This window comes from Lepidochelys kempii, chromosome 8 (genome assembly GCF_965140265.1).
Source record: "Lepidochelys kempii isolate rLepKem1 chromosome 8, rLepKem1.hap2, whole genome shotgun sequence".
Classification (NCBI taxonomy): domain Eukaryota; kingdom Metazoa; phylum Chordata; order Testudines; family Cheloniidae; genus Lepidochelys; species Lepidochelys kempii.
In genome coordinates, this window is record NC_133263.1 from 79102082 (window position 1) to 79127558 (window position 25477).

General features: G+C 42.7%; 2 protein-coding genes across 12 annotated transcripts in view; both read left to right on the plus strand.

The window, feature by feature from the left end:
* MCOLN3 (mucolipin TRP cation channel 3) overlaps positions 1-4702 on the plus strand; it is a 28302-nt gene extending 23600 nt beyond the window's left edge. For 7 of the 8 annotated variants that reach the window (XM_073357203.1, XM_073357202.1, XM_073357200.1 and 4 more), the window contains one exon: positions 370-4701. In XM_073357203.1, coding sequence (XP_073213304.1) covers positions 370-376 — 7 coding nt within the window. In that variant the 3' untranslated portion in view covers positions 377-4701. Of the gene's footprint in view, positions 1-369 lie in introns of all 8 variants that reach the window. The other variant, XM_073357204.1, reaches the window with a different exon arrangement.
* Positions 4703-9363: 4661 nt separating this feature from the next.
* Positions 9364-25477, plus strand: part of MCOLN2 (mucolipin TRP cation channel 2) — a 51079-nt gene continuing 34965 nt past the window's right edge. Inside the window, exons 1-3 of one of the 4 annotated variants that reach the window (XM_073357209.1) lie at positions 9364-9495; positions 15513-15672; positions 20827-21000. In XM_073357209.1, the coding sequence (XP_073213310.1) occupies positions 15517-15672; positions 20827-21000 (330 nt within the window). In that variant the 5' untranslated portion in view covers positions 9364-9495; positions 15513-15516. Of the gene's footprint in view, positions 9496-9600; positions 10066-13639; positions 13711-15512; positions 15673-20826; positions 21001-25477 lie in introns of those variants that run through there. The other 3 variants (XM_073357208.1, XM_073357207.1, XM_073357210.1) reach the window with 3 other exon arrangements.

Below are 25477 nucleotides of genomic sequence, written 5' to 3' on the forward strand. Positions count from 1 at the left end.
TGGGCCTGGCCCTTTAGTTCAAATAAGGGTTCCTGCTGTTTGGATCCAGAGATTACACATTCCTTACAGATGCCATATCCAATGGAGGTGTTAAAGTTAGTGGCCCATCTGGGGATTTGAACCGTAAAATCTGTAGCTTCAGCTCAGGAATATTCATAGAATCTTACATGTTTTGTGCCAAGGACTTCATATTTTTCTCTACCACCTTACTGAGTAATTCAGTCACCTTGTATTGTACGTGATCTTTCTGTTTCCAGTAGTATTGGTCATTAAGGAATAGATCTACATTATTTTGAAGACTCCAAATTAACTACATCAAGTTAAAAATGTTACTTTCCTGCAAATTGCTGACAACTTTCTTTCTTGAAGGTCCTAACGAAGATATTTACAAGAATGTGGGAATGTATTCTGGAGACCTTTTAAAACCGCACACTAATCACAAGAACTGGATAGAAAAAATAGCTGGAAAATTCCTGAACTTAAAGCTCAAACTTTCTTTTCTTTAAAATAATATAAACTTGTTACAGAAGTTTGTGAAACTTGGACATCTAATTGACCATTATCTCTAGTTTAGGTTGTATTTTTCTAAGTATATGGCTCTAATTGTCTGATGATCTAGTTAGAATTGCACTGGAATGCAAAGGGCATTATGAAACTGGCTGTGCACGGTGATCTGGCTAGACTAGACTATTCAACAATATTTCTCCAATAGATCCAAAAGTTACAGCTGGACAATGGCAACGTCAAACAAAAACTGGTCCTCAACACTACAGGCTTTATGTATGGAGTAGCATTCATTTATTGAGTTACAGCACTACTTACCAAAGGCCTTTAGTTTCTTCAGATTTTCTATTTACCTGCAGTAATAGTAAAAAATCAACCCAAACTGAGTTTCAGGAAAACACATTAGATAAACTGCCACTGGAGACAATGTAGTGGGTTAACGTAAATGTTCAAATCTGGCTCAGGGCATAAACTAAGTGGGCATTTGTGCAAACAAGCCATACCACCTGACATGACCGGCAGTCTTTTCTCAGAGAGGCCAGAGTATATAGCCAGGGATAGGTAGGTCAGGTTGAAGTGTGGTGGCGGAGATGAGTGGGGGAACCTTACATAGCTTACTACACACACCACTGGGTAGGACCAGGCATGTAGCCTTTCACGTCTCTTAACAGAATGCTGACATACATTTTTAAAGAATAAAGGTGAGGTAAGGGAGAAAATAAACATAACAGCAACAAAAGTACTTCCAAAATATTCATTTTTATTTAAATGTTTCCTCCTAGTATACTAGACCTTAGACTATTTCTGGAGTCTAAATTAGATGTATGGAGATTTTGACTCCCAGATATTGGAAAGTGGATATTTGACAGCTATTATATGCAGTAGTCACAAAGGTCCTCTGTAGAATTTTGTTATGATACAGTACTTCAAATATTGCAAATCTGAGCTATTAACTAGTCCATCCTCTTGCTTTGGAACCGGATTTTTATTGAAGCTTTATTCTCCATAATCTGTTCACTTGGGAAGCAGAATAGAAAAATGGAGGAGCATATTTTAGATGATTGCATGTGTAAGACCAAAAATCCTATAGGTCTGGTAAACTGTACAGTGGAATGTTCTTTATATGCTATGTACAAATTTGGAAGATGCTAAATATGTTCAGTCTGAATGTTTACATTTTGTAGGAAAGTGCTGAAATAAACATTTGCAATTGAAGTAAATCTTGAGTGAACCAGGAGTAACTTTAAGATGTCAGTTTTTAATTAATCTTTTTCATGACCAGTATCCTTATACTTCTGGCAAGGATTAAATATTGGACTAATTTGAAATGAATACCTAAACTTTAGCTTGATGCTAGCTCTGGGTCTATACCAGATTAGCTCTTACATTTATTGCGTTTCTCATTGAATTATTGCATCTTAATCCTTCTTTGGTTTTCTGGTGTAAAACAGTCAGGCTAGGAGTACCATTTCTGCAAATCATAATAGGTTCCCACTCAGCAGAGGCCAACCACATACAATAGGTAGCAGAAATGGGACAGACAGAACAAATTCTCCCTAAACTAAATTTCTAGAAGTCCTTTTAATAAGGCTTATTTCACCAGCATTTTGGTTTTCTTGAGAATGCTGTTTGGGGAAACAAGTTCATTAGCATGTAAGCATAGATTGCAATTTTTTGCGTACCAAAGGGGCTAAGCATAATGTACACACCACTTAAAAAGCACTATTGCAGTTGCAAAGAAATCTGAAGGGGAGGGCATCTGCCATTGAAAGATCACCACCTCTCCCACCTGATATCTCCTATTTCCTCATAAACCTAGATGACCTCAAACTTTCTCTTGATTTTTAAACCAGTCTGCTAAGACTTGCATAATTCAGCAAAAACCAAATGCAGAGCAGTGTTACTGCCCTAATACAGAGGGAACACCTGTAAGTAATTTGGGATGACTAAAGAAGAGCTAGGGCCCATTGCACAACTTAGCCCCTCCCGTGAAGTCTTCTCCCAATTTCTAATACCTTGATATTGCCATATGAGGCAGAACAAGCTTACCCTAGCCACAAGCCAGTGGCAAGGTACTCTCCACCTTGGACTTGTGGTGTTTTTTATAGCCAGACTTCTCAGTTCTTGGAACCAATGATCTTGTATTTGATGTGCTCTTGGAAATAGCCTGTATTGACAATCCTGAATCTTAATCAATACATGTTCTCCTTGTCCTCATCTAATGCAGAAGCCAAATTTCCTCAACAAATATTCTGGCTAATTAGAGAATGAAGGTTCAAGATGACTTATTTTGAGCAACAAATATGCTGGTTAAGTACAAGGAATACTGGGTTCCAAAGCTGGAGTTGGATGATATGCATACTAAAAGACAGCAAATGTAGAAACAACTCAAACACCTTTCCTGTGCCTTACACAAAACTGAATTATAGTTATAAAATATTAACTATAATGTCTGGCATGTCTAAACCAGGAAAGAACATAGACATTGCCATAGATGCATCGCTGCTTTGATGCTATATTGCAACTTCTTGTCTCAGGCAGTGGCCAATAACATATGCTTCGCTGGAAGGCTTGGCAGTGTTTTGTTTTGTGGCATAGCTGCTCCCTAGGTGAGGCTTCTTCCTAACTCCTGTTAGTTAGTGGTTGACCTGTGCCCTGAAGCATAAAGCTTTGTACCTTGTCTATTTTGTTAATGAAGTTATGGATGTCCATACCTATATAAATATCTCATTCTTTTCTGGGATCTTATTAGGCTGTTTGGTCTCAATGGTGTCCTGTGATAACAAATTCAGCTGGTTAACTACCCACTGAGAGGAAATGTTTCCTTCAATCCGTAGTAACTTTGCCTTTTACTTTCAGTACTGAATTCTCCTTTATTAGAATCCAATTTCCTCTTTGCTATACTGCTATTTGTATAACTATGACTTCCCTTTATGCATCTCTCCCCCAAATAATCCCACTCTTTTCTTCAGTTTTCTTCCCTCTCCACCCCCCCTTTTACGTAGAAGCCTTTTTATGTCTAGGCTCTTGTCTCTGGACTTTTTTTTTTTTTTTTTTAAATGTCTCATCCCTTCTGAGAGAGGGTGAACCGAAAACAGACTCGGGTAAAGGCGCACTGTCTAATTACATAATGGCACAACTCAGTATTCTCTATCCTGTTCTTTCTACATGCTAACATTGTTGCCTTGCTCCCCTTACAGCAAGGATAGAACTTCTAACAACTCTGTAAGATGAGGCTTAATCAAACTCTGTAAAGCTATTCAGAATGAGCTAGTTTAATCCTATCCTCTGTTCCACCCTACAGCTTGCTGGAGTAATCGGACACCATCTTACAGCTCCCAAATGAAAATTGGGAACAGCTCTGTAGGATAAACTTTGCAAAGGGGAACTCTCTAGGTTTTGGTATGGAGGTGCTGTATAACTGTCCTAAACTTCTGTAGCAGTTGCCTCGACCTCTCCCGTAAAACACTCTGCCTGAAAGTTATGAACACTTTATTCCAAAATTAAAATCATGATTATCAAAATTACCTTAAAGGAGGCAGGATTTATTAATCCTTACCCAAAGACTTTAGTGAAGCAGAGATTGCAGGAGGAGTGAGCTGGATATTTTGTTTTACATTGGAACTCTTTAAGAGTTTTACCTACCATGCTCTCTACCTCTATCCACAACTCAACTTGGTTTGAAATATGGAGGGGACAATAACCTGAGTTCCATGCCTCTGGAACCAGTGTGAAAATATTAAACTGAAGGGTTAGAGTCCAGATCCTTAGAGGTATTTAGGTGCCTAAATCTTGTTGATTTCAATGCAAGTTAGGGACCTAGGTAGGGTTGAAGATCTGGGCCTGTATGTGCACTTCAGAGTGTTTCCTTTAAAAAGCTGAGGTATAAACTTAGACCCCTTCTGAAGTACTTTAAAAACTCAGATTTGAAAAGGAATGCGGGGCCTGTTCCTGGCCCCACCAGAAAGTCTGTTTCCTACTCTTCCCCCCCACCCCCCACTTGGCCTAAGTTTGTGTAGTCAATATTTACTTATTTCTTGGTGGCTGGTCAACTTCAACCTGGACAAACTGAAGTGGACACTTTTTTCCTTTGAGTTATTTGTATAAGCTGTTTTGTGGTGTTTAGAGTACTGTAATAGAAAACTATAATCAAATAAAAATTAATGGAGCTTGCACTATTCCAGCTGCTGGACTCATTAAATATATTGTGAAATACTATCTGCACTTTTTTCCTTTAATTTTTTTTCAAGATTTATCAAAAGACAACTTTAGGATAGGTAATGTTTAGATGTTCAAAAACTTGGGCCTGAACTTCTCCCACTGAAAGCACTGGGGCCTTTGAAGTCCAGGGGAACAATACTCTGAGTATTTTAACTGTACCAGTCTCAACCAGAAAGAGCTCTTCTGGCAGCTAAAACTAAGCTTGATGATACCTGCATGTTTTGTTTTTTGGACACAACATGTAGCATCTGCCTAAATCCTGCTTTAATCTGACAAATTTAAATCATAATGTTTTTTTATCTGTGAATTTTCTCTTTGGTATAACAAAGAGTTGGCCTTGGAATTCACAACTGTCAATAAGAAAAAAGTCAAACCAGGTTCCAGAAACTGGGGTCCTGTTGTTCTTATTGGTTTAAACCATGAGCCATTATACATTCAATCTAATAGAGGAAATAGCTCAAAAATGAGCTTCCATACTAGAGAAAACTATCAGACTTTGAGCTTGCTGTGGCTAAACATTTAGATCATGGCAGAAGAGGGATTAGACCTGAGTTAGAATCCTGTTAATAAATATATTAAATAAGCACAACAGTTGGGTTTAATATATCAACAAAATGATAATGGAACCACAGAGTTATCCGTAACTACCTGCCAACATTAATGATGACATATCACCCTTTCCACTGACTGCAACGCTGTTAGTTAACAGGACTCCTCAAGGTCCTGTTTTAATACAACCTTTATTTAGACATAATAGAGTCTGGGACCTCCATTCAGGGATAAGCACCCCCCAGTGCTAGGCAGTACACCAAGGGTGGGCAAACTACGGGCTGCGTCCAGCCGTTTTAATCCAGCCCTCAAGCTCCCACTGGAGAGCGGGGTCTGGGGCTTGCCCCGCTCCTGCCAGGGAGCAGGGTCAGGAGCCCCTCCACACAGCTTCCAGAAGCAGTGGCATGTCCCCTCCGCACCCTTGCCCCCATAGCTCCCATTGGCCAGGAATTGTGGCCAATGGGAGCTGCAGGGGCTGCACCTCTGGACAGGGCAGCACACAGAGCCACTTGGCTGTGCCTCTGAGTAGGAGCCAAAGGGGGGGATATGCCACTGCTTCTGAGAGCTGCATGAGGTAAGCTCTGTCCAGAGCCTGTATCCCTGAGCCTGCCCCAGCCCTGATCCCTCTCCCACTCTCCAAACCCCTCCACCACAGCCTCATCCCAGAGCCTGCACCCCCCATCCAGAGGTCACCAACCCCCACTGCCCCAGCCTGGAACCCCCACCCACACCCTGAACTCATTTCTGGCCCTGCACTCCCAGCCAGAGCCCTAACCCCCTCCCACACCTCAACCTCATGAGCATTCATGGCCTGCCATACAATTTCCATACCCAGATGTGGCCCTGTCATAAATATAAAGGGAAGGGTAAACCCCTTTAAAATCCCTCCTGGCCAGAGAAAAAAATCCTCTCACCTATAAAGGGTTAAGAAGCTAAAGGTAACCTCACTGGCACCTGGCCAAAATGACCAATGAGGAGACAAGATACTTTCAAAAGCTGGGAGGAGGGAGAGAAACAAAGGGTCTGGTCTGTCTGTCTATAGGCTGCTTTGCCGGGGATAGACCAGGAATGGAGTCTTAGAACTTTTAGTAAGTAATCTAGCTAGGTATGTGTTAGATTATGATTTCTTTAAATGGCTGAGAAAAGAATTGTGCTGAATAGAATAACTATTTCTGTCTGTGTATCTTTTTATAACTTAAGGTTTTGCCTAGAGGGGTTCTCTATGTTTTGAATCTAATTACCCTATAAGGTATCTACCATCCTGATGTGACAGGGGGGATTTCTTTACTTCTATTTACTTCTATCTCTATTAAAAGTCTTCTTGTAAGAAAACTGAATGCTTTTTCATTGTTCTCAGATCCAAGGGTTTGGGTCTGTGGTCACCTATGCAAATTGGTGAGGCTTTTTATCCAACATTTCCCAGGAAAGGGGGGGGTGCAAGCGTTGGGAGGATTGTTCATTGTTCTTAAGATCCAAGGGTCTGGGTTTGTAGTCACCTAGGCAAACTGGTGAGGCTTTTTACCAAACCTTGTCCAGGAAGTGGGGTGCAAGGTTTTGGGAAGTATTTTGGGGGGGAAAGACGTTTCCAAACAGCTCTTCCCCAGTAACCAGTATTAGTTTGGTGGTGGTAGTGGCCAATCCAAGGACAAAGGGTGGAATATTTTGTACCTTGGGGAAGTTTTGACCTAAGCTGGTAAAGATAAGCTTAGGAGGTTTTTCATGCAAGTCCTCACATCTGTACCCTAGCGTTCAGAGTGGGGAAGGAACCTTGACAGGCCCTCAGGCCAAAAAGTTTACCCACCCCTGCACTACACCAACACAGAACAAAACATGGCTGATGCCCCGAAGAGCTCGCAGTCCAGCTATTTGTCTTTATTAAAGTATTAGCTCATGGTTTTCCCAGAAACCTGACTCCTAGCCACACACAAATTTCTAGCTCAAAGTAAGTGGGGCTTTAAACTGGAGCTAGTTAGCCCAGCTCAACACTAAAAAGTTAGGTTGACCTTGGGTTGCCAACTTTCTAATCACACAAACCCCAACACCCTTACCCTGTCCCTGCCCCACCCCCACTCCTTCCATTGCTTGCTCTCCCCCACACTCACTCACTTTCACAAGGATGGGGCAAGGGATTGGGGTATGGGAGGGGTAAGGGCTCCAGGGTGGGGCCAGAAATGAAGGGTTTGGAGTGCAGGAGGGGGTTCAGAGTACAGGCTCTGTGAGGGAGTTTGGGTGCAGGGGGACTGGGGGTTGGAGGGCAGGGATGTGGGTTCCGGGAGGGGGTGCAGGCTCCAGCCAAGCAGCACTTACCTTGGGCGGCTCCCAGAAGCAACCGGCGTGTCCCTCTGGCTTCTAGGCTCAGGGGCAGCCAAGTGGCTTCGTGTGCTGCCCCTGTAACGCCGACAGACCCCGGTCATCCTCTTGGCAGATGGGATCGAACCTGGGGCCTCTGGAGTTTAGTGTATGAGCCTGTATGGCTCTTATCTAAGGCTGTATAGCAAATTCCTTAATCTCTCTAAGTGGTCTCGGTGCCACTAGATGGGACAGAACACCCCACCTAGGAAGGGCGTGGGTTACATACTTCCCCTAGCGGAGGAGGCGCATCCCGAGCTTCAGAGACTTCCCAGCTGAAATCCCAGATGAGCCCCCACTTGTAACAACAACAGATCCCAGTCATTGGTGAGCGCGATTGAACCTGTGGTCTCTGGAGCTTAGTGCATGAGCCTCTACTGCATGAGCTAAAAGCCATGTGGCTCTTAACTAAGGCTGTAGAGCAGCAGTTCTCAAACTGTGGGTCACAATCCCATTTTAATGGGGTTAGCAGGGCTGAAGCCAAAGACTGAGCCCCCCTGCCCTGGCCCCACACTGCTCCCGGAAGTGACCAGCATATCTGGCAGTGGCTCCTGGAGGTGGGGTACGATAGGGTGGGACAGGCAGTTCTGCCACATGCTGCCCTCGTCTGTGGGTACCACCCCCGAAGCTCCCATTGGCCAAAGTGAGTTGAAGGGGGCGGTGCCTGCAGGCAAGGGCAGTGCATGGAGCCCTCGGACCACCCCTTTCCCTAGGGATGTGTTGCCGGCTGCTTCCAGGAGCGGAGCGGCGCAGGGCTGGGGCCAGGGCAGGCAGGGAGCTTGCTTTGGCCCTGCTGTGCAACGGAGCTGGCAATCCTGTGGGCCAGACAAAGCCCTGACAGCCATAGTTTGCCCTCCCCTGCTTTAACTGGTCTTAGTGCCACTAGATGGGATAGAACACCACACCCAGGAGGTTTGTGGGTTACATCCCTGCTTGCAGGCACCACCCCTGCTGCTCTGGTTCCTGGCCAATGGGAGCTGCGGAGTCGGTGCTCGTGGCAGGGGAAGTGCGCGGAGATCCCCTAGCCATCCCTGCGCCTTGGAGCTGCATATGCCAGGCACTTCTGAGAGCCATGCAGAGGCAGGGCAGGTAGGGAGTCTGCCTTAGCCCTGCTGTGCCGCCGACCTGACTTTTAGCGGCCTATTAAAATCTCCTAGATTGCTTTCAATAGTCACTGGGAGATCAATGCCAATTCCTGTAGACTCCCAGCCAATCTGGAAGAGTTGGCCACCCTAGGCTGACCCAGCTACGTCACTCAGGAGGGTGACAAATCCCCACTCCTGAGAGATATATTTGGTCAGGACAATGCTAGGTCAACAGAAAAATTCTAACCTCAATGTAGCTATGACCTCTTGGGGAGGTGGATTAACTACTATGACAGCAGAATAGAGTGACCAGCTAGTAAGTGTGAAAAATCGGGACGGGGTGGGGGTTAACTGGCACCTATATAAGAAAAAGCCCCAAATATCAGGACTGTCCCTATAAAATCGGGACACCTGGCCACCCTACAGCAGAACCCCTCCCACCGCTGTAAGGACGGGCTACAGAGAAGCGCTACAGAGAGCAGCTGCACCCTTTGCTAGTGAAGACGCGACCGTAGCCAGCGAGCGCTGCCCCTGGAGACAGAGCCGGGCTCCAGCTGCAGCCTGAGTTACCAATCGCTCTGTGTAGGCTGTAGCAGGAGAGTTGGTTGGAGGTGTGGTTACTCCCGGTGCTGCCCAGGGCACCTACTTGGCTTGGCTGCTGGGCCCATGCTTGCCACGTGGCAATGATGTGACTGGCAAGTTGGCGGCCCCGGGCTCGTGGGACTGGAACACGCCGGGTCCTACCTGTTGCAGCCGAGCCAAGCCCTGGTAGCTCTGACTGACTGAGGTGCTTGTGAAGAGCAGCCGCTGAGAGGGCGGATTTGCGCGGGGGGGCTGGGGAAGGCGACCTGGGGGGTCGGAAACCAAGGCCCGGGCAGGCAGCAGGTCTGAGGGGCAGGCGAGCAGCACGTGGGAAACCACGGCAGCCGCGTCCCAACCCTGCAGCGCGCTGCGAGTCCCCGCTCCAGGCTCCTGCTTTAAAACCAAGGCGCGCCCGGCCTTGCCGCGGGGAGGGGCGGGCGTTAGCGCCGCAGCCAGGCTAGGGGGACGCGCCGGCTCCGCAGCCCCGACGCCGCCGGCTGCCCTTCCAATGCCCAGGGCTGCCGGCGCCGGGCGCCTCCGCCCCGTTATCCTCTGTTCCGGGCTCGCCCGGGGCGCCACGTGACCGCGGATCCGGCTGCGGTGGCTTCGCTCGGCTGCCCCGGCTCGCCCGCTTCCCTCCCGCCCGCATGGGTCCCGCGCCCCGCTGCCAGCGCGCCGCCCCGGGCAGCAGTGGGCGCGGCGGGGCCCCGCGGCCGGCGTGCGCCATGGACCTGTCGGTGGGGTACTTGGCCAGGGGCCGGACGCTGGTGACCAGGTGAGCGGGCGGCTGGGGGCCGCTTGGGAGCGTGGCGTGTCGGTGGCCACGGGGGGTCAGGGTAGCTGGCGCGAGCTAGGAAACACCCCAGTTCTTCAGAGGGCTGGGGACCTGTCACCCCCCCATGGCTGTTACTGAGGGGCCCTCGGGGAGCCTCCCCATCGCTCTTCCCACTGAAGCTGCCCAAGCTGGTTGACTTGACTTTTACATCAGTGAGAGTTCGGAGGTTTGGGTTTTAAAATCCCCCCACCGGTGCCTGGCACTCGGGGAGCAAACCTGAGCGGGCGGTTGTTGTTGATCATAACGCTGCTCCCCTGTGCGTGGGCAGGAGGGTCACCCTTGCAATGTCCTAAGCTTTGCTGTCCCCAGCTGAGCATGATGCAACTAGTAAATGAAACCGAAAACAGGAGAAACGAGACCCTTAAATGCTCCTTAAAACTTGTGCAGCTTTTAGAAGGGAAAGTATTGCTAGTAATAGGGGTAAGGAAATTTAATTCTTTTAAAGTGGATTTTTTTGGGTGGTGGTGGATATATCTTACTTGGCACTTTGAAGGACTCTGGGCCTGACTTTTCTCTCACTTGCACTGATATAAGGCAGGAGTAATTCCACTGAAGTCCATGGAGTTGGAACCAGCATAAGAACTGTGTAAGGGAGATCAGAATCAAGCCGTCACTATCAGATGTCAGGGTTCCCCTAGAATTGGTTAGATGCTCTTACATTTCTCTGGGCAGCCCAAGGCATTCGAAATTTGCCAAGGTGGAGGAGACAGAAAGTTAGGGGCAATGCAAAGGGCTTTTAATGGTCTAGGAATTGCACCTGAACAGCAACAAAAGCTTTCACCCAGCTGCTACTAGAGCAGCTCTGCCCTTTGGGTCTGTTTCCTTCCACATACTGCATCCATCCATGCTCATCCCCATGCCCCTCACCCATGGCTGTATTGCTGTATTGTATGCAGCTCAAAGTAGCTTCTCATGTGGGGCTGAGGAGACCAGCCAGTGCTATGTTAACACTTATTTGCGGGTTGGCAGAAACCACTGGTTTCCGCCAACACGTTGGTACTTTCAGTGTAATATTTTCAGTCATGAGATAGGTGGCCACCTCTGTCTGTGTTGCTAATGCACAACCATGGAGACCTTTGGATCCAGTAATTCCCCTTCCAGGAGGATGTTCACAGTAGTTCAGTTTATTGACTATTTAGAAGCAAATGTACTGTGAGAGAGGAATAAAGCAAACTAATTAAAGAGCAACAGTATATCTCAAAGCACTTCTGTTTTGTACTGCAGAATTTAAGACTGCAGGAAGCTTAGGCCCCATCCTCCTTAAGTTTTGTCACACTGTCTTTAAAACTTCCAGTTAACATTAAAAAAAAAAGTTAGAATATTCCTTGTGTTTATGCAACACCAGTACAGACCCTATTACAATTGTTTCTGAAAACCATGCTTGAATCCTGCCAAAAGGTGGTCTCAGACTGCCACAGTTGATGCTGCAAGAGCTCTGTCCACACTGACCTTGTCTACCCTGTAACATGTTATGTTCAAACACCACTGAGAAAACTTGAATTATTTGATACAACAGTGACTGACTGAGCTGTCTTCATAGATCAGGGCAAATAGTGACTAGCTGCATTTAATTACAGTTAGCTGACACTGAACATGATTTACCCTGAGCTATGCTAACCTGTCAGTCATGGATACTTCACCTCTATGTGTATCAATTTCTCTGTGTAGCACTTTGAGATCTACTGATGAACAGTGTTATATAAGAGCTAGGTATTCTCACTATTATTATCGTTATCATCCTATAAGCTTATCTAAATTCTTCATAATTGTGTTTGAACATGATAAAATTTTGTAATGTAGACAAATCCATTTGTGCTAGATTGGTGTGTGTGTGTTAGTTAAAGTCATTAAGCACAGACCTTCTTAGCATGGCAGTATTTCATAACAAGAGGACAGTCCTGTTGAAGCATAAGATTAGAAAAGAGGAGACATGCGTTTTATTCCTGACTGGGACAGAATTACCTGTGAGACTTTGGGCAAAATCTCTTTCAATCTATATGGCCTTGATTTTGGCTGTATTAAAATGCACGTTGTTCAAATGAGACCACCTTAGCAAGGGATTGAGGCCAATCTATGTATCTGAGCTGTCCCCATCATTGTTTACTACTCTGTCAAGTTTTGTGTCATATACAGACTTCACCAGCAATGATTTAATGTTGTCTCCAAAATAATTGATAAAGATATTGGATAATATTTGGTCAAGAATAGGGATCCCTCTGGAACCCCACTAGAAGCACCCTCTTCACTGATATTTGCATAGTGCTAATTTTTTTTTTTAATTAATCATCATGCAGGACTAAGTCAAATGTCTTACAGAAATCTGTTATGTCAACCTGGCTACCTTTTATCAACCAAATTTGTGATCTTAAAAAAAATTATGTAATTCTTTATTAATTGCATTCTGTATCTGTCTTTCCAATATTTTGCCTTTGTTCTCATAGCTAATATTGGTATGAGATTAGCTCCTTGACCAATTCTTTTAATGCTGAACGTTTAAAAATATGTAATTGTAACAGCTGCTGTGTAACATCCTCCTTAGTAAGTATTTCACTAACACTGTAAAATATGAATACTTCATCCTGCTTCTTTCAAAATACAGAATAGAAATATGTATTGAGTATGTCTGCCTTTTCTTCCTCATGATAGACAATGTTACCATCTTTATCTAGTATTGGACCAGTGCCACTGATAGGATTTCGTATGTTTTATAGGCTTCATATGTTTCAAAGAGTTCCTTGTTGTTTTCCTTAACCTTACAAACCAGCAGTTAGAAAATGCAGATGATTGATAAGGGAAGTTGATGGTATAAGTAAAAATCTTTGGCAATTAGGGCTAAGGGTTATTGGCTGGAAAGGGCTGCAAAAGAGTGGAAGTGCACTTGCTTTTTTTTAGACAGGTGAACGTAAAACAAAAAGAACCTCTCTCCAAATAGTAGGTCCTGATGTTTTAAAGAAATATTCATTTAAAAAAACCTTGTTGATGTTTATAAAGCTCTTTTCAGTATCTGACTAGACACAGAGTGCTGTCAAATGCCCAAAGGATGCAAACTGAAAAAACACATTTTTTGTGCGCTAATTATGATATCTAAAAGCAATCTTTAAGTGTTGCTGGTAACTACACTAGGTATACATTTTTCAGGCAAAAATGTGTGTCTTCATGTTGATATCCCTTTAACTACTTTTCTAACATGGTTAAAACTAGTCCAGCTAGGTGCCTTGTTTTTCTTAGGGAAACTTTTTAAAATTAGTTTTTCTGATTCCCTCCCCCCGCCCCTGATTTTTCTGAAGCTCTATTAGCATCTTTGTAATTCTACTGGACTGAACTCCTTTCCCCCTCCCCCTCCTTTTTTTTTTTTTTAATTGAACCATACAAGCAGACACTGTGTAATAAACCTAACCTTTGGGCTTCAGTGATAAGATCTGTTTTTACTTGCTTACCTGGGAGTGGTACTGTACTGCTCTTCTAGTCTTGAAAATTACTTCTACACTCTCTTGCTTTTTGAGAAGAGGGTTGGTTCTGGAAATCACATAAGTTTTGTGGGCGTATACTTCATGCAACATACAGTACGTTATAGAATTCAGAACCGTAAGTACACTATACATTGCATGTAGACCAGGTCAAACAAAGATCAGATATGAATTCATGTTTGAAAACGTTAAATATGTATTTTTCAAGTGTCAACCAAGACTGGGAAACTGCTATCCTAATATATAATTTTGGATATTGGAAATATTTTCCTGAAAGTCTAACAGGAGCAAGAGAACATGTTACTTTTTTGTATTTACAAATGAAATTGTCTTTAATTAGAAAAAAAAAATGTACAAGTTGAGCCCAGATCTTAAGACTTGAACAGGAAGTTAGCACTTGCTGCATTTGAAATAAAGGTGAGGAAGTGTGAGAAGGGAAGGGGAAAGAAAAATTTCTCATTTTTTCACTCTATCAGTTTTTACAAGTAAATTAAAGGTGCTACTAAATATGACACCAAATAATGTGTACATCTTGTTTGTTTATACTTAAAACATGATGTTTTGGTGTGTTTGGACATGTTTGGTTTTTACAGTTATCATAAATATAAAGGGAAGGGTAAACGCCTTTAAAATCCCTCCTGGACAGAGGAAAAACCCTTTCACCTGTAAAGGGTTAAGAAGCTAGGATAACCTCGCTGGTACCTGACCACAATGACCAATGAGGAGACAATATACTTTCAAAGCTGGGGGAGAGGCGGGGGGAAACAAAGGGTCTGTGTCTGTCTGGGTGATGCTTTTGCCGGGGACAGAACAGGAATGGAGTCTTAGAACTTAGTAAGCAATCTAGCTAGATATGCGTTAGATTCTGATTTCTTTAAATGGCTGAGGAAATAAGCTGTGCTGAAAGGAATGGATATTCCTGTCTTTGTCTTTTTGTAACTTAAGGTTTTGCCTAGAGGGATTCTCTATGTTTTGAATCTAATTACCCTGTAAGGTATTTACCATCCTGATTTTACAGAGGTGATTCTTTTTACTTCTATTAAAATTCCTCTTTTCAGAAACTGAATGCTTTTTCATTGTTCTTAAGATCCAAGGGTTTGGGGTCTGTGGTCACCTGTGAAAATTGGTGAGGATTTTTACCAAACCTTCCCCAGGAAGTGGGGCACAAGGGTTGGGAGGATTTTTGGGGGAAAGACGTTTCCAAACAACTCTTTCCCAGTAACCTGTTAAACGTTTGGTGATGGCAGCGAAAGTCCAAGGGTAAAGGGTAAAATAGTTTGTACCTTGGGGAAGTTTTGACCTAAGCTGGTAAAAGTAAGCTTAGGAGGTTTTCATGCAGGTCCCCACATCTGTACCCTAGAGTTCAGAGTGGGGAAGGAACCTTGACAGCAGTGAATTTAGTGCTTGTAAAAAGTGCCCAACCGATGGGCCTATAAACTAAAAATATACTTATGCACAGGAAGTGAAAGTGCAGGTTCCCACGCTGCTTTGTGTGCTTCAAAGCCTAGACCTTTAGTCTCTGAGTACTTTTCTGTAGGGTTTTAAAGGTTAAAGGAAGATTGTGGTTTATGTAAACAAAATACTTCAAAATGTTTATATTTAATGAAATTTTTTAAAAACCATTTACTAATCTTTATAGTGAATAGAAACTCATTTTATTGGGTGGAGGTAGGTATTTTGGAGAATAGTCATTTAAATGCTGTGTTGAGATGTGCAGTTGGGATAGCGTAGTGTGATGAAATAGGATTGGTAACTACACTGTAATAGGACAATGTCTCTTCCATTTTACTATTAAAAACTTCATTCCAGTTTGTACAAACATCTAAGTCAAACAGAGATCTGTGAGATGAATCTGTAATATATGTAAAGTTTCTGCCAAGACATTCTGTGGGTTTCTAATTAACATATTATTTATGGCAGACGTATGATGGCTCAACCAGATTCAGATCTAGAAGAGGATGCTTTAAAGAAGGATTTGAAGTTTTACTTCATGAACCCATGTGAAAAATACAGAGCCAGACGTCAAATCCCTTGGAAACTGGGTTTGCAGATACTAAAGATAGTTATGGTTACCACACAGGTAATAAATATATATTTTTTTTATGTTCTTACAAAAAATAACACTTGTAGGTGGAGCAGAAAATCAATGTCTTGGAGTGTTGCTTCCATTGGTTACTCTTTAACTATATAAACTTCCTTCCTGGAAAAAAAATCAAGATCAGAGGTGAGGAAAGAACACTCTTTAAGGAATAGGAGTGGATGTGGTGGCAGGAAACGATAATATAAACTAAACTCCTAAATGTTCTTTGGTCACCACCTTGGTGCGTTAATAACTGGAGCAATTTCAGTGAGGGGTTAACAGTGAAATAGAAGGTCAGATACTGCCAAAGACATTGATTTCAAAACAATTTTTTCCCCTAAATCAAGCACCTCATTATGGATCATATGGTTTTGAATTGTTTGGCTTTATGCCACAGCACTGCCAATGCCCTTTGTGCCTTCTGCTCATCACTGCACATAACGCCCCTGAGGCCAATGTATTGGTATTGTTACCAGAGTTCCAGCCAGCAACTGCAGAGCCTGCATTATTAATGTAACCTGCAACTCTGAATGTTTGGTTTGTATTTGCAAATGCTCTTCTAATTGGCAAGAGCAGATTGTTGACTAGGCAGTTAAAATCCTAAGCCACTTTCTCTCCCCAAGTGATGGATTACACACAGTGCATTAATTTGGATACAGAGTCAAATCAGCAATTTGTTTTGATCCCTAAAATATAGGAATCTCAAGTGTGAGATTTAACAAAGTGGCATTACATATATAGCTGAAATATACACTGAGCTGCATGGGTCAATGTCTGAAATTAACAGACCTGCCGGAGTCAAGCAATACCTTCAGATATTACCTCTGGCTAATATCCTCCAAACCCCCGTCTAGCCAGAAAGGGTGATCTCAGCCTTTCTTTTTTTTTTTTTTTTTTCTTTTAATATAAATCTCCACCATTGCGAACATCATTGCAGGAGTAGCAGCAGAGGAAGCACTAACGTAGACCGAGCTCCAGGCAATGGCTGGCATTCTAACTACTATGCTGTCTAGACAAGACTGGCTCAAATGACACTGGTAACTGAAGTCCTGTATACGCTAGTGCTCCTCAATAGCAGCAAAGCTCCGCTAGCAATTGTGGAACAGTGGGTAGGACTGCTTTGGGTGAGGTAGAGTGGGGAAGACTAGTATGGGCACAGTCATGAGGATACCAATTCCATCAGGGTTTCTTTCAGAATATTATCACAAGCTAAGAGGTAATATTGTCTTGCTTGATTCTACTGAGCTGTTAGTGAAAGCCTTTTCCCATTGTCCAGGTCAGGGAGACATAGGTTATCACACAACCGTCTAGCTCTTATACACAGGGGCTTAATCATGAGTGGAATGAGGCAACACACTGCTTCAAAGCCCATCCTAACCCATCCCATATCCTTCATCACCACCCAAAGTCTATCCTAAGCCACAAGCATTAGTGCCTGTGCTGGCGATTAAACTTCTGGATTGCCATGCTTGCTGTCCCAATCTCTCCTCTGCTTGGTCTCTGTGTTGAGCCTGACTCTGCTGGGGCAGAAGAGATGCAGTGCTGCTTTGCTTTCTGATGCCACCAGCCAATTCAGGTACCTGTGTTTTTTTTTTTTTTTTTTTTTTTTTGGCACCTTTCAGAGGTGCAGTGAAGTAAGTGGCTGTCACTACTGGTCCAGCTTCAGCAGCTGATTGGGTAGCCAGGGTAAGGAAGCAACAGAATCACTGAAGGGAAGTATATTGCTACTTAAAGGGGACAGTCTTGCACACTTGTAGCAGGCATATGGGCAGGTCCTAATGACCATCCTTGTGTTTTGGAATGAGGCCAAGCTCCTTAGGGGTGACTTTGGTGTACTTCATGCTTATTCTTACAGGATTGTCCCTGTCACTAGCTGTCTGACTCTGATGAGAAACTACTGAGTTTCAGTACGTTAAACCTGTTAATTGGAGTGGGTTCTTCCTTATGGTAAGGTGAAGGTAATTTGTCCTTTCTCTGCTGGATTGCAGAAGTATATTTTAGTGCAAAGTTGTGTTAGGGCCCCCTAAGGATTCCACATGCTTTCCAAATCAAGACTGACCGCCTTTTTCTTTTTCTTGCAGTACTCCGGGGAAAGGCTCTAATTTACTGATATTAGCTAAACATTGCCATGCATTCATTCATAGAACTTATGTTAACAGCTTTGCAATCCAAAGAGCATCTAAGTAGAATTGCTAAATCCCCTGAAGAACCTTGCAAACTTTTTGGCCAGAATTCAACACTTGTTCTGAAGGCTGTGTGGATATAACCAGGCACCGATGACCTGGAATCCCTGTTCCGGTCATCCTGGCTGCAACCTGCCACATTACATAAATAGTTCACTGTGAATAGCATTGCTTTGTGTACTCATTTAGCCCAGAGCTAACTAGTTACCATCTAGGAGAGACCAGAAAGTACTCACTGGAGAAAAAATAAATAGATTTTATTTTTATATTTAAAGAGAGGCTCTCAGACAGCAATTCAGATTTCATATACTGTTAATGCTAGGAACAAGAATAGGGGCTTGCTTACCTTTTAGTGGGGATTTCATTGCACACGCTCTCTCCTCCCTCGTTTGGTTGGTTTCTTGCTGACCTTGAAAAATTATACATGGCCTAGCCAAAGAACTAAACCTTTTAATCAGAGGCTGAGATGAAAACTAGGGAGGGAGGGAGGAAGAGACAATGCTCTGGTGGGACACTGGGTCCCTTACACCCCTGCTGTGGGGTTTGGGGAGAGTGCTAGGATTCCTATCACTTGGGATCTCTGTTCAGAGGGTCCATTTATGTATTTTCCTTTGACTTATGGAAGGGATATGGGGAATCTCTGCTAGTCTACATAAATCTCTATGAACAACTTCAGCACCTGCCTCTGCTGCTAATTATAGCTTCCCCAAGGAGTACCTTTATGAAATTAACTTCATTTTTGTCACTTTCAATGGTGCCCATGGGGTTCTGAATAGTTTTGTTTCATTCTGGTGCAGTGCTCGGCGCAGACAAACTAGAGCTGTCTGCAGACTCAGAAAGACAGCCTCCTTAATGCAGTTCTGTCTTCAGGCTAGACTAGTACTCTTTTTCTTCAGTGAAAGGTTAGATTATGCAGAAACAGATGAGTCCAAACACTTCATATTTGCTACTAACAAGTAAGAGAGTTTATTTTTCAAGCTCTGGGTTCCTTCCTTTGCTCTCTCCTTTTTCTGCTTTTCCACTGTGAGATTCCAATTACCTTACACTGTTCTTCTTTCATACCAAAATATATGTGGAGTAAACCACTTACATTTTTCTTATGAAAATTATTTTTAAAAAAGGGGTTAAAGTGTGGTGATAGGAAACTGGCTCAGTAAAAATAGTAAGTTTTTGATCAATAGCTCTTTCCCCATGTGTATTCAGATTCTTATCTTCTTACATTACAGACTAAAACAATTTTTTAAAAATCCTGTTATCTATGAAGGTTCTGCATTGCTATGGGTCAGTGGACTGGATTCTATTCTGTCTCCTGCATCATCAACAAAAACTGTCAGCTAAATTCTAATTACAGAAACCTTATTACTGGTGATGTAACTGACAGAACACAGTTTGACATTCCGATCTCAAAGTGAGTTAGAAAAAAACTAAGTAGACTTCATAAGGAAGTGTTTGTGTGATAAAGTTGAAACCACGTTATGTTGTTTGTAGTCAACTTGGTTCACTATAACTGTACTTTTAATCATCAAAGCTCTTCAAATTCAGAGTGATTTCTCAGATTTGAATGACTTTTCTCCTACTCAGAGAGGCCATGAGGTGAATGAACTGGTTTTGGATTTTCCACAGAAAACGTAGCTTTGCTGATTCAAATAGTTTCAAACACTTGCACTATGAATAAAATTACTGTGCACGTAGTTAAAAGAAGTGAAAATGCATCTCCTGGGCTGTACTTGATAATGATTATGCACTAAGTGGCTAAGCTCCAAAATAAAGTAGTAAGAGTTTTTTGGTATTTCATGGCATGCCTGTCACTGAAGGAAATGGTATTTTTCATTCCCTTATTTTCAGCTTGCATCAGCTTATGCAAAGTGGGATTTTGTTTTCCAGGCTTTGGCAAAAGAGACCCTTTACTATTCTTTTGTGATCTTGTATTGTAATTAGGGCTGTCAATTTTTTTGATTTATCATGTGAGTTAACTGCTATTAATTAATCGTGATTAATCGCACTGTTAAACAATAGAATGCCAATAGAAATTTATTTGGATGTTTTCCTACATTTTCATATATATTTTATTCTGTGTTGTAATTGAAATCAAAGTGTATATACTTTTTTATTACAAATTATTATTGCACTGTAAAAATGATAAATAAAAGAAATAGTATTTTTCAGTTCACCTCATACAAGTACTGTAGTGCAATCTCTTTGTCATGAAAGTGCAACTTACAAATGTAGGTTGTTGTTACATAACTGCACTCAAAAACAAAACTATGTAAAACTTCAGAGCCTACATGTCCACTCAGTCCTACTTCTTGTTCAGCCAATCGCTCAGACAAACAAGTCTGTTTACATTTACAGGAAATAATGCTGCCCTCTTCTTTATCTACATTATCTCCTGCAAATGTAAACAAACTTGTTTGTCTGAGCGATTGGCTAAACAAGAAGTAGGACTGAGTGGACTTGCAGGCTCTAGGATTTTACATTGTTGTTTTATTTTTTAATGCAGTTTTTTTGGTACATAATTATACATTTGTAAGTTCAACTTTCATGACAGACATTTCACCTCATACAAGTACAGTAGTGCATTGAAAAATCCATTTTTTTACAGTGCGAATACTTGTAATCAAAAATAAATATAAAGTGAGCACTGTACACTTTGTATTCTGTGTTGTAATTGAAATCAATATATTTGAAAATGTGGAAAAATCCAAAAATATGTAAATAAATGCTATTCAATTATTGTTTAACAGTGTGATTAATTGCACAGTTTTTTTAATTATGCAACAGCCCTAATTGTAATGTTAGCTTGCTTTTTTTTTTTTTTTTTTTTTTAATGGAGTCTGGTACTGACACAATACAGAAACGTCTTACTTTCCAATTTGTGCTGATTATAACTTGAAGATGTTAATCGCTGTTACTATCATTAGTATGTTAATGATGGCATTGTATTCTGACTTGAATTTTTAATTTGTTTTAGCTTATTCTTTTTGGTTTGAGTAACCAGCTGGTGGTTTCCTTCAAAGAGGAGAACACTATTGCCTTTAAGCATCTGTTTCTGAAAGGCTACTCAGGAGTTGATGAAGATGATTATAGTTGCAGTGTATACACACAGCAGGATGTTTATGACAGCATTTTTTTTGCTATTAATCAGGTAAGTGTTTTGTGTGTTTCTATGTGTTATAAACAGCATGAGTACTGCTTAAAAGTCACAGCCAATAAGATGTTGCTCAGTTTCCATTTTCTGTTCTGGTTAGTTTCATTCAGATTGCAAATGTCCTAACTGGTCATCATCTGATTAAAATAAACAGTCAAAGTTAAGTTTCACTCAGTATTTATTTTCATGTATATGCTTAATCTTCATTTTTTGACTATTAGCCACAACATAAACACTGAAGTTGTTAATATTAGATTATTAATTTCCAAATTTGCTGTGGCAGATGATTTGGGTTTTACTTTAAGTAGAAATGGACCTGAATATAGATACATTCCAAAAATTCATGCTTACAATTATAGTGAATCACAGCTTTGTAGCATTGTTGCCAGAAGTCTCAACATGGGAATGCAGTTCTTCCAGGAATATCAGGACACAGCCTTAAGTTTAGTATGGTATTTTAAAATGAATTTGGATAATATGATAAACTCCCTTAAATAATTGTTTTGAAAATTTTTAAAACAAAACAGATTGTGTTAACATGCACATAAAATAGAAAATGATGGGAAAACAAAAAGTTATACTCCTGTAGAAAATAAAAAATTGAAGTCCTTTCTTGATGGTTTTTAAATCACATGAGGGCCCAGGTCTCTTCTGTGGTCCAGTACAGTTCAGAAGTATGGGGCTTTAAGTCACCCTTACTTGAGATTTCCCAGTTCGGAGACCTATGGGCACTTGTCCAGTTGAGGCTCAATTTAGAGCAGCTTTAGGACTGCTCAGCATTTTGCAGACTGGTAATGGTCCCCATGCAGCCATTATACCAGTCAGGAAGTGGTGGAATGCAAAGGCCATACCCCTTCTCCTTTGGCCATGCCCCCACTTCAGGGTTCTTTGCCTTCTGGCAACCCCCACAAATTATGGGAAATCCTCTGCAGAGCCAATCCACTGTTTCTGCTGAAGTAGACAGAGTGAGACTGGCCTGTTGTGTAAAATGGTGGCTGACTTGTATATGTCTCTTCTCAGTTCTCCTTGAGAATTTTCTTCAGTTGTGCTGCTGTTTTACATTTAGTCTGTTATTTCTTTGCTTTTTATCTTTCCTTCCTGGTTTACTACTTCCTTCCTTTCTTCCTTCTTTTGTAGGCACTAAGGCAGATTTGAAGCCCCAGCTAGAAGACTAGTGAAAGGATAGATTTATGTCATCGAGCAGGAGTCAAGTATGCGATACAGGCATCAGATATAAAGGTCTCTTTGTATGATGTCTATAGTCTATAAATGTAGACCTTTTATAGAGGAGCTTTTTCCAGTCAATGTAGCTTAGGTTTCTTAGGGCTTTGCAGGTTTTCAGGCTTTAACTTGTTGTTTGGCACATATATATGGCTGAGATTATCAAAAAAGAGGTCAGTGATTTGTGGGCACCCAAACTGAGACCTTAAAAGAGCTTGGCTTGGCTATTTTTTTTTTTTCTTCCCAGAGGTTGTGCTCAGCACTTTCTGAAAATTAAGGCAACAGAATGCAGCCTTCCTATGGTTGAAAAGTACTAATTTAAGTCTTGCATAATTGTGGAGGACTAAATGTGTAATGGACAATCCCCATGATATCTGAATTTTTTTTTTTTTTTTTTTTGCAAAAAAACAAACTACAGGTACTAGATCATTGGTGCTCTCCCCATTTCTGCAAATAAGTATTAGACAGAACATACCCTCTCTGCTGATTTTCTTACATTTTCTGTCTAATCTGGGTATTATTTTTATTATGGGGAAATTTATGTCAAAAAGATTTTTCCATTATCAAATGTAACAAGCTTGGTTTCATAGAGGTATCACGATGATATGTTTGCCTACAAAGCAACGCAGAGTGCTGCAATCCACTCCTTCTCAACATGCTGGAAATTTTTTTAGGGACCTTGCTTTAACTTCCTGTTCTGGTGATCCAGTCTGTAGGTGATGAACTCATGGATCAGCATGGCTGGGTAATTCATCCATAAGGAGGATAGTCAACTTTAGGAGAGTGTGCATGTGGGGAAACCACTGCTAGAGATGGTACCCAGGTACAGTGAGGAGTTCAGAGGACCCCTAATTTGCATAGCATCTTGACAGTCAGAGAACTGATTACGTCTCCATCTATCGAAGCAATGGTGTTGATTAATTTCTCCATATTTTTCTCTTCCACTAACTTGGTTTTGTTACCTAGACTTACCTTCATTCATCTACTTTTAATCCAGGCACTGTTCTCATGTGGGTACTAGGACTGTTGGCAAATGGTACTAGCTGCATTTGCCATAAAGAAGATGCGGAGCTGAGTAGTGTTGGCTTGTTAATGGGTTTGGGTCCATCATCTCTTCTGGTGGCTTTAATAGATATTGAACAGCAGGATCGAAAGAGCCTTGTGGAGCACCTTTAAAGGAGAGCTCTGCATGTAAATATGCAGTTGTCCATAACAACCATTTGAGGACTGATTTATGCTGCAGCTGACACTAGACCTTCCAAGTGTGTCAGCAGTGTTCCATGATAACCGGTGAGGAATGTTGTCCATGGCAACTAGGAGACTAGGACCCTCTGTGATACTAATTGTTCTAACACCAGGTTGGGATGTGTCTGGGGTGTTGTCAGAAGTAGGCTGAAATCTTAGGGCATGTCTACGCTGGCAGAGTTACAGTGCCGGGAGTTACAGCGCTGCTCAGAGAGTGGTAGTGTGAACCCACAACAGCGGTTTCCCTTCATCAGGTGCCTGCACAATAGTGTGTTTGCATTTGCAGGGATATTCGCAGCGGTGCACTCTGGGCAGCTATCCCACAGAGTATCTCTTCTTCTTCTGCCACTAAGAGTTGTGGGAAGACAGAGGGGGTCATGGGGCATCCTGGGTCCTGTCCCAATGCCCCATGATGCATTGCTTCGCATCCCAGCAATCCCTGTGTCCACCTGCATTTGGCACCATCTTTCAATGGTTTGTGTACTGCAAAGAGTACACAAAGAGTGTACTGCACTCTTCGGTCTGCAGGAAAGGCTCCCGAACTGTTGACCAGTATGCTGCTCGCTCTGAGCAACATGTCACAAGTGGCAGTAGAGTTATTCCTTATACTACTGTACAAAGTCAAGAGGAGTGTGATGTTGAACTCGCCACACATAATAGCTACGACACGAGATTGCTTGTGGCATTCACGGAGGTGCTGACCACAGTGGAACGCTGCTTTTGGACTTGGGACACAAGCACTGAGTGGTGGGATCACATCGTGTTGCATGTCTGGGATGATGAGCAGTGCCTGCAGAACTTTCGGATGAGGAAAGCCACATTCCTGGGACTGTGTGATGAGCTCGCCCCAACCCCGTGGTACAAGGACATGAGAATGAGAGCTGCCCTGCTGTTGGAGAAGCGTGTGGCAATTAGACTGTGGAAGCTGGCTACTCCAGACTGCTACTGATTGGTTGCTAACCAGTTCGGAGTGGGGAAAGTCGACCGTTGGACTCATGTTGATGGAAGTGTGCAGGGCCGTTAATCGCATCCTGCTCCAAAAGACCGTGACTCTGGGCAACATGTGTGACATTGTGGATGGCTTCGCACAAATGGGGTTCCCTAACTGCGGAGGGGCGATAGATGGCACCCATCTTCTAATTCTGGTACCAGACCACCTAGCCACCGAGTACGTTAATCAGAAGCGGTATTTCTCAATGGTTCTCCAGGTGCTTGTGGATCATTTTGTGGGCTTTTCACAGACATTAACGCAGGCTGGTCTGGAAAGGTGCATGACGTATGCATCTTTCGGAACACTGGCCCGTTCAGGAAGCTTCCTGGACCAGAAGATCATAGAGGAAGTCGAAATGCCTATTGTGATCCTGGGCGATCCCACCTACCCCTTAATGCCATGACTTATGAAGCCACACATGAGGCAACTTGACAGCAGCAAGGAGCGGTTCAACAGGCTGAGCAAGTGCAGAATGACTATTGAGTGTGCATTTGCCCGTTAAAAGGCCTGCCGGTGCTACCTCTGTGGGAAGCTGGACCTGGCCAATGACAATATTCCAATGCTTATAGCCGTGTGCTGTATGCTCCATAATATTTGTGAAGGGAAGGGTAAAAGCTTCACTCAGGGCTGGACCGCTGAGGCTCAACAGCTGGAGGCTGAGTTTGAACAGCCAGAGACCAGGGCTATTAGAGGGGTGCAGCGCGGGGGCATAAGGATCAGGGATGCCTTGAGGCAGCAATTTGAAGTTGAAGGACGCTAATATTCGTTGCTATGTGCTGAAGTGCAGTGCTTGTAGTGCTAGGAGGTGATTGTGATTGGTGCAGACGATGCAATATGAAGGTTTAACATAACCGTCTGCTGCTTTGCAGGGCTCTGCTGGCTTTCAATTAATAGAATAAAGAGTGATTTTTAAAGCAACACAACTGTTTTATTAAAAAAACAACAACCAGAGGAGAGAGTCAAACAAAAAAACCATATCAGCACTGAGGGGGAATGAGGGAAGGGAAGATCCCAGGA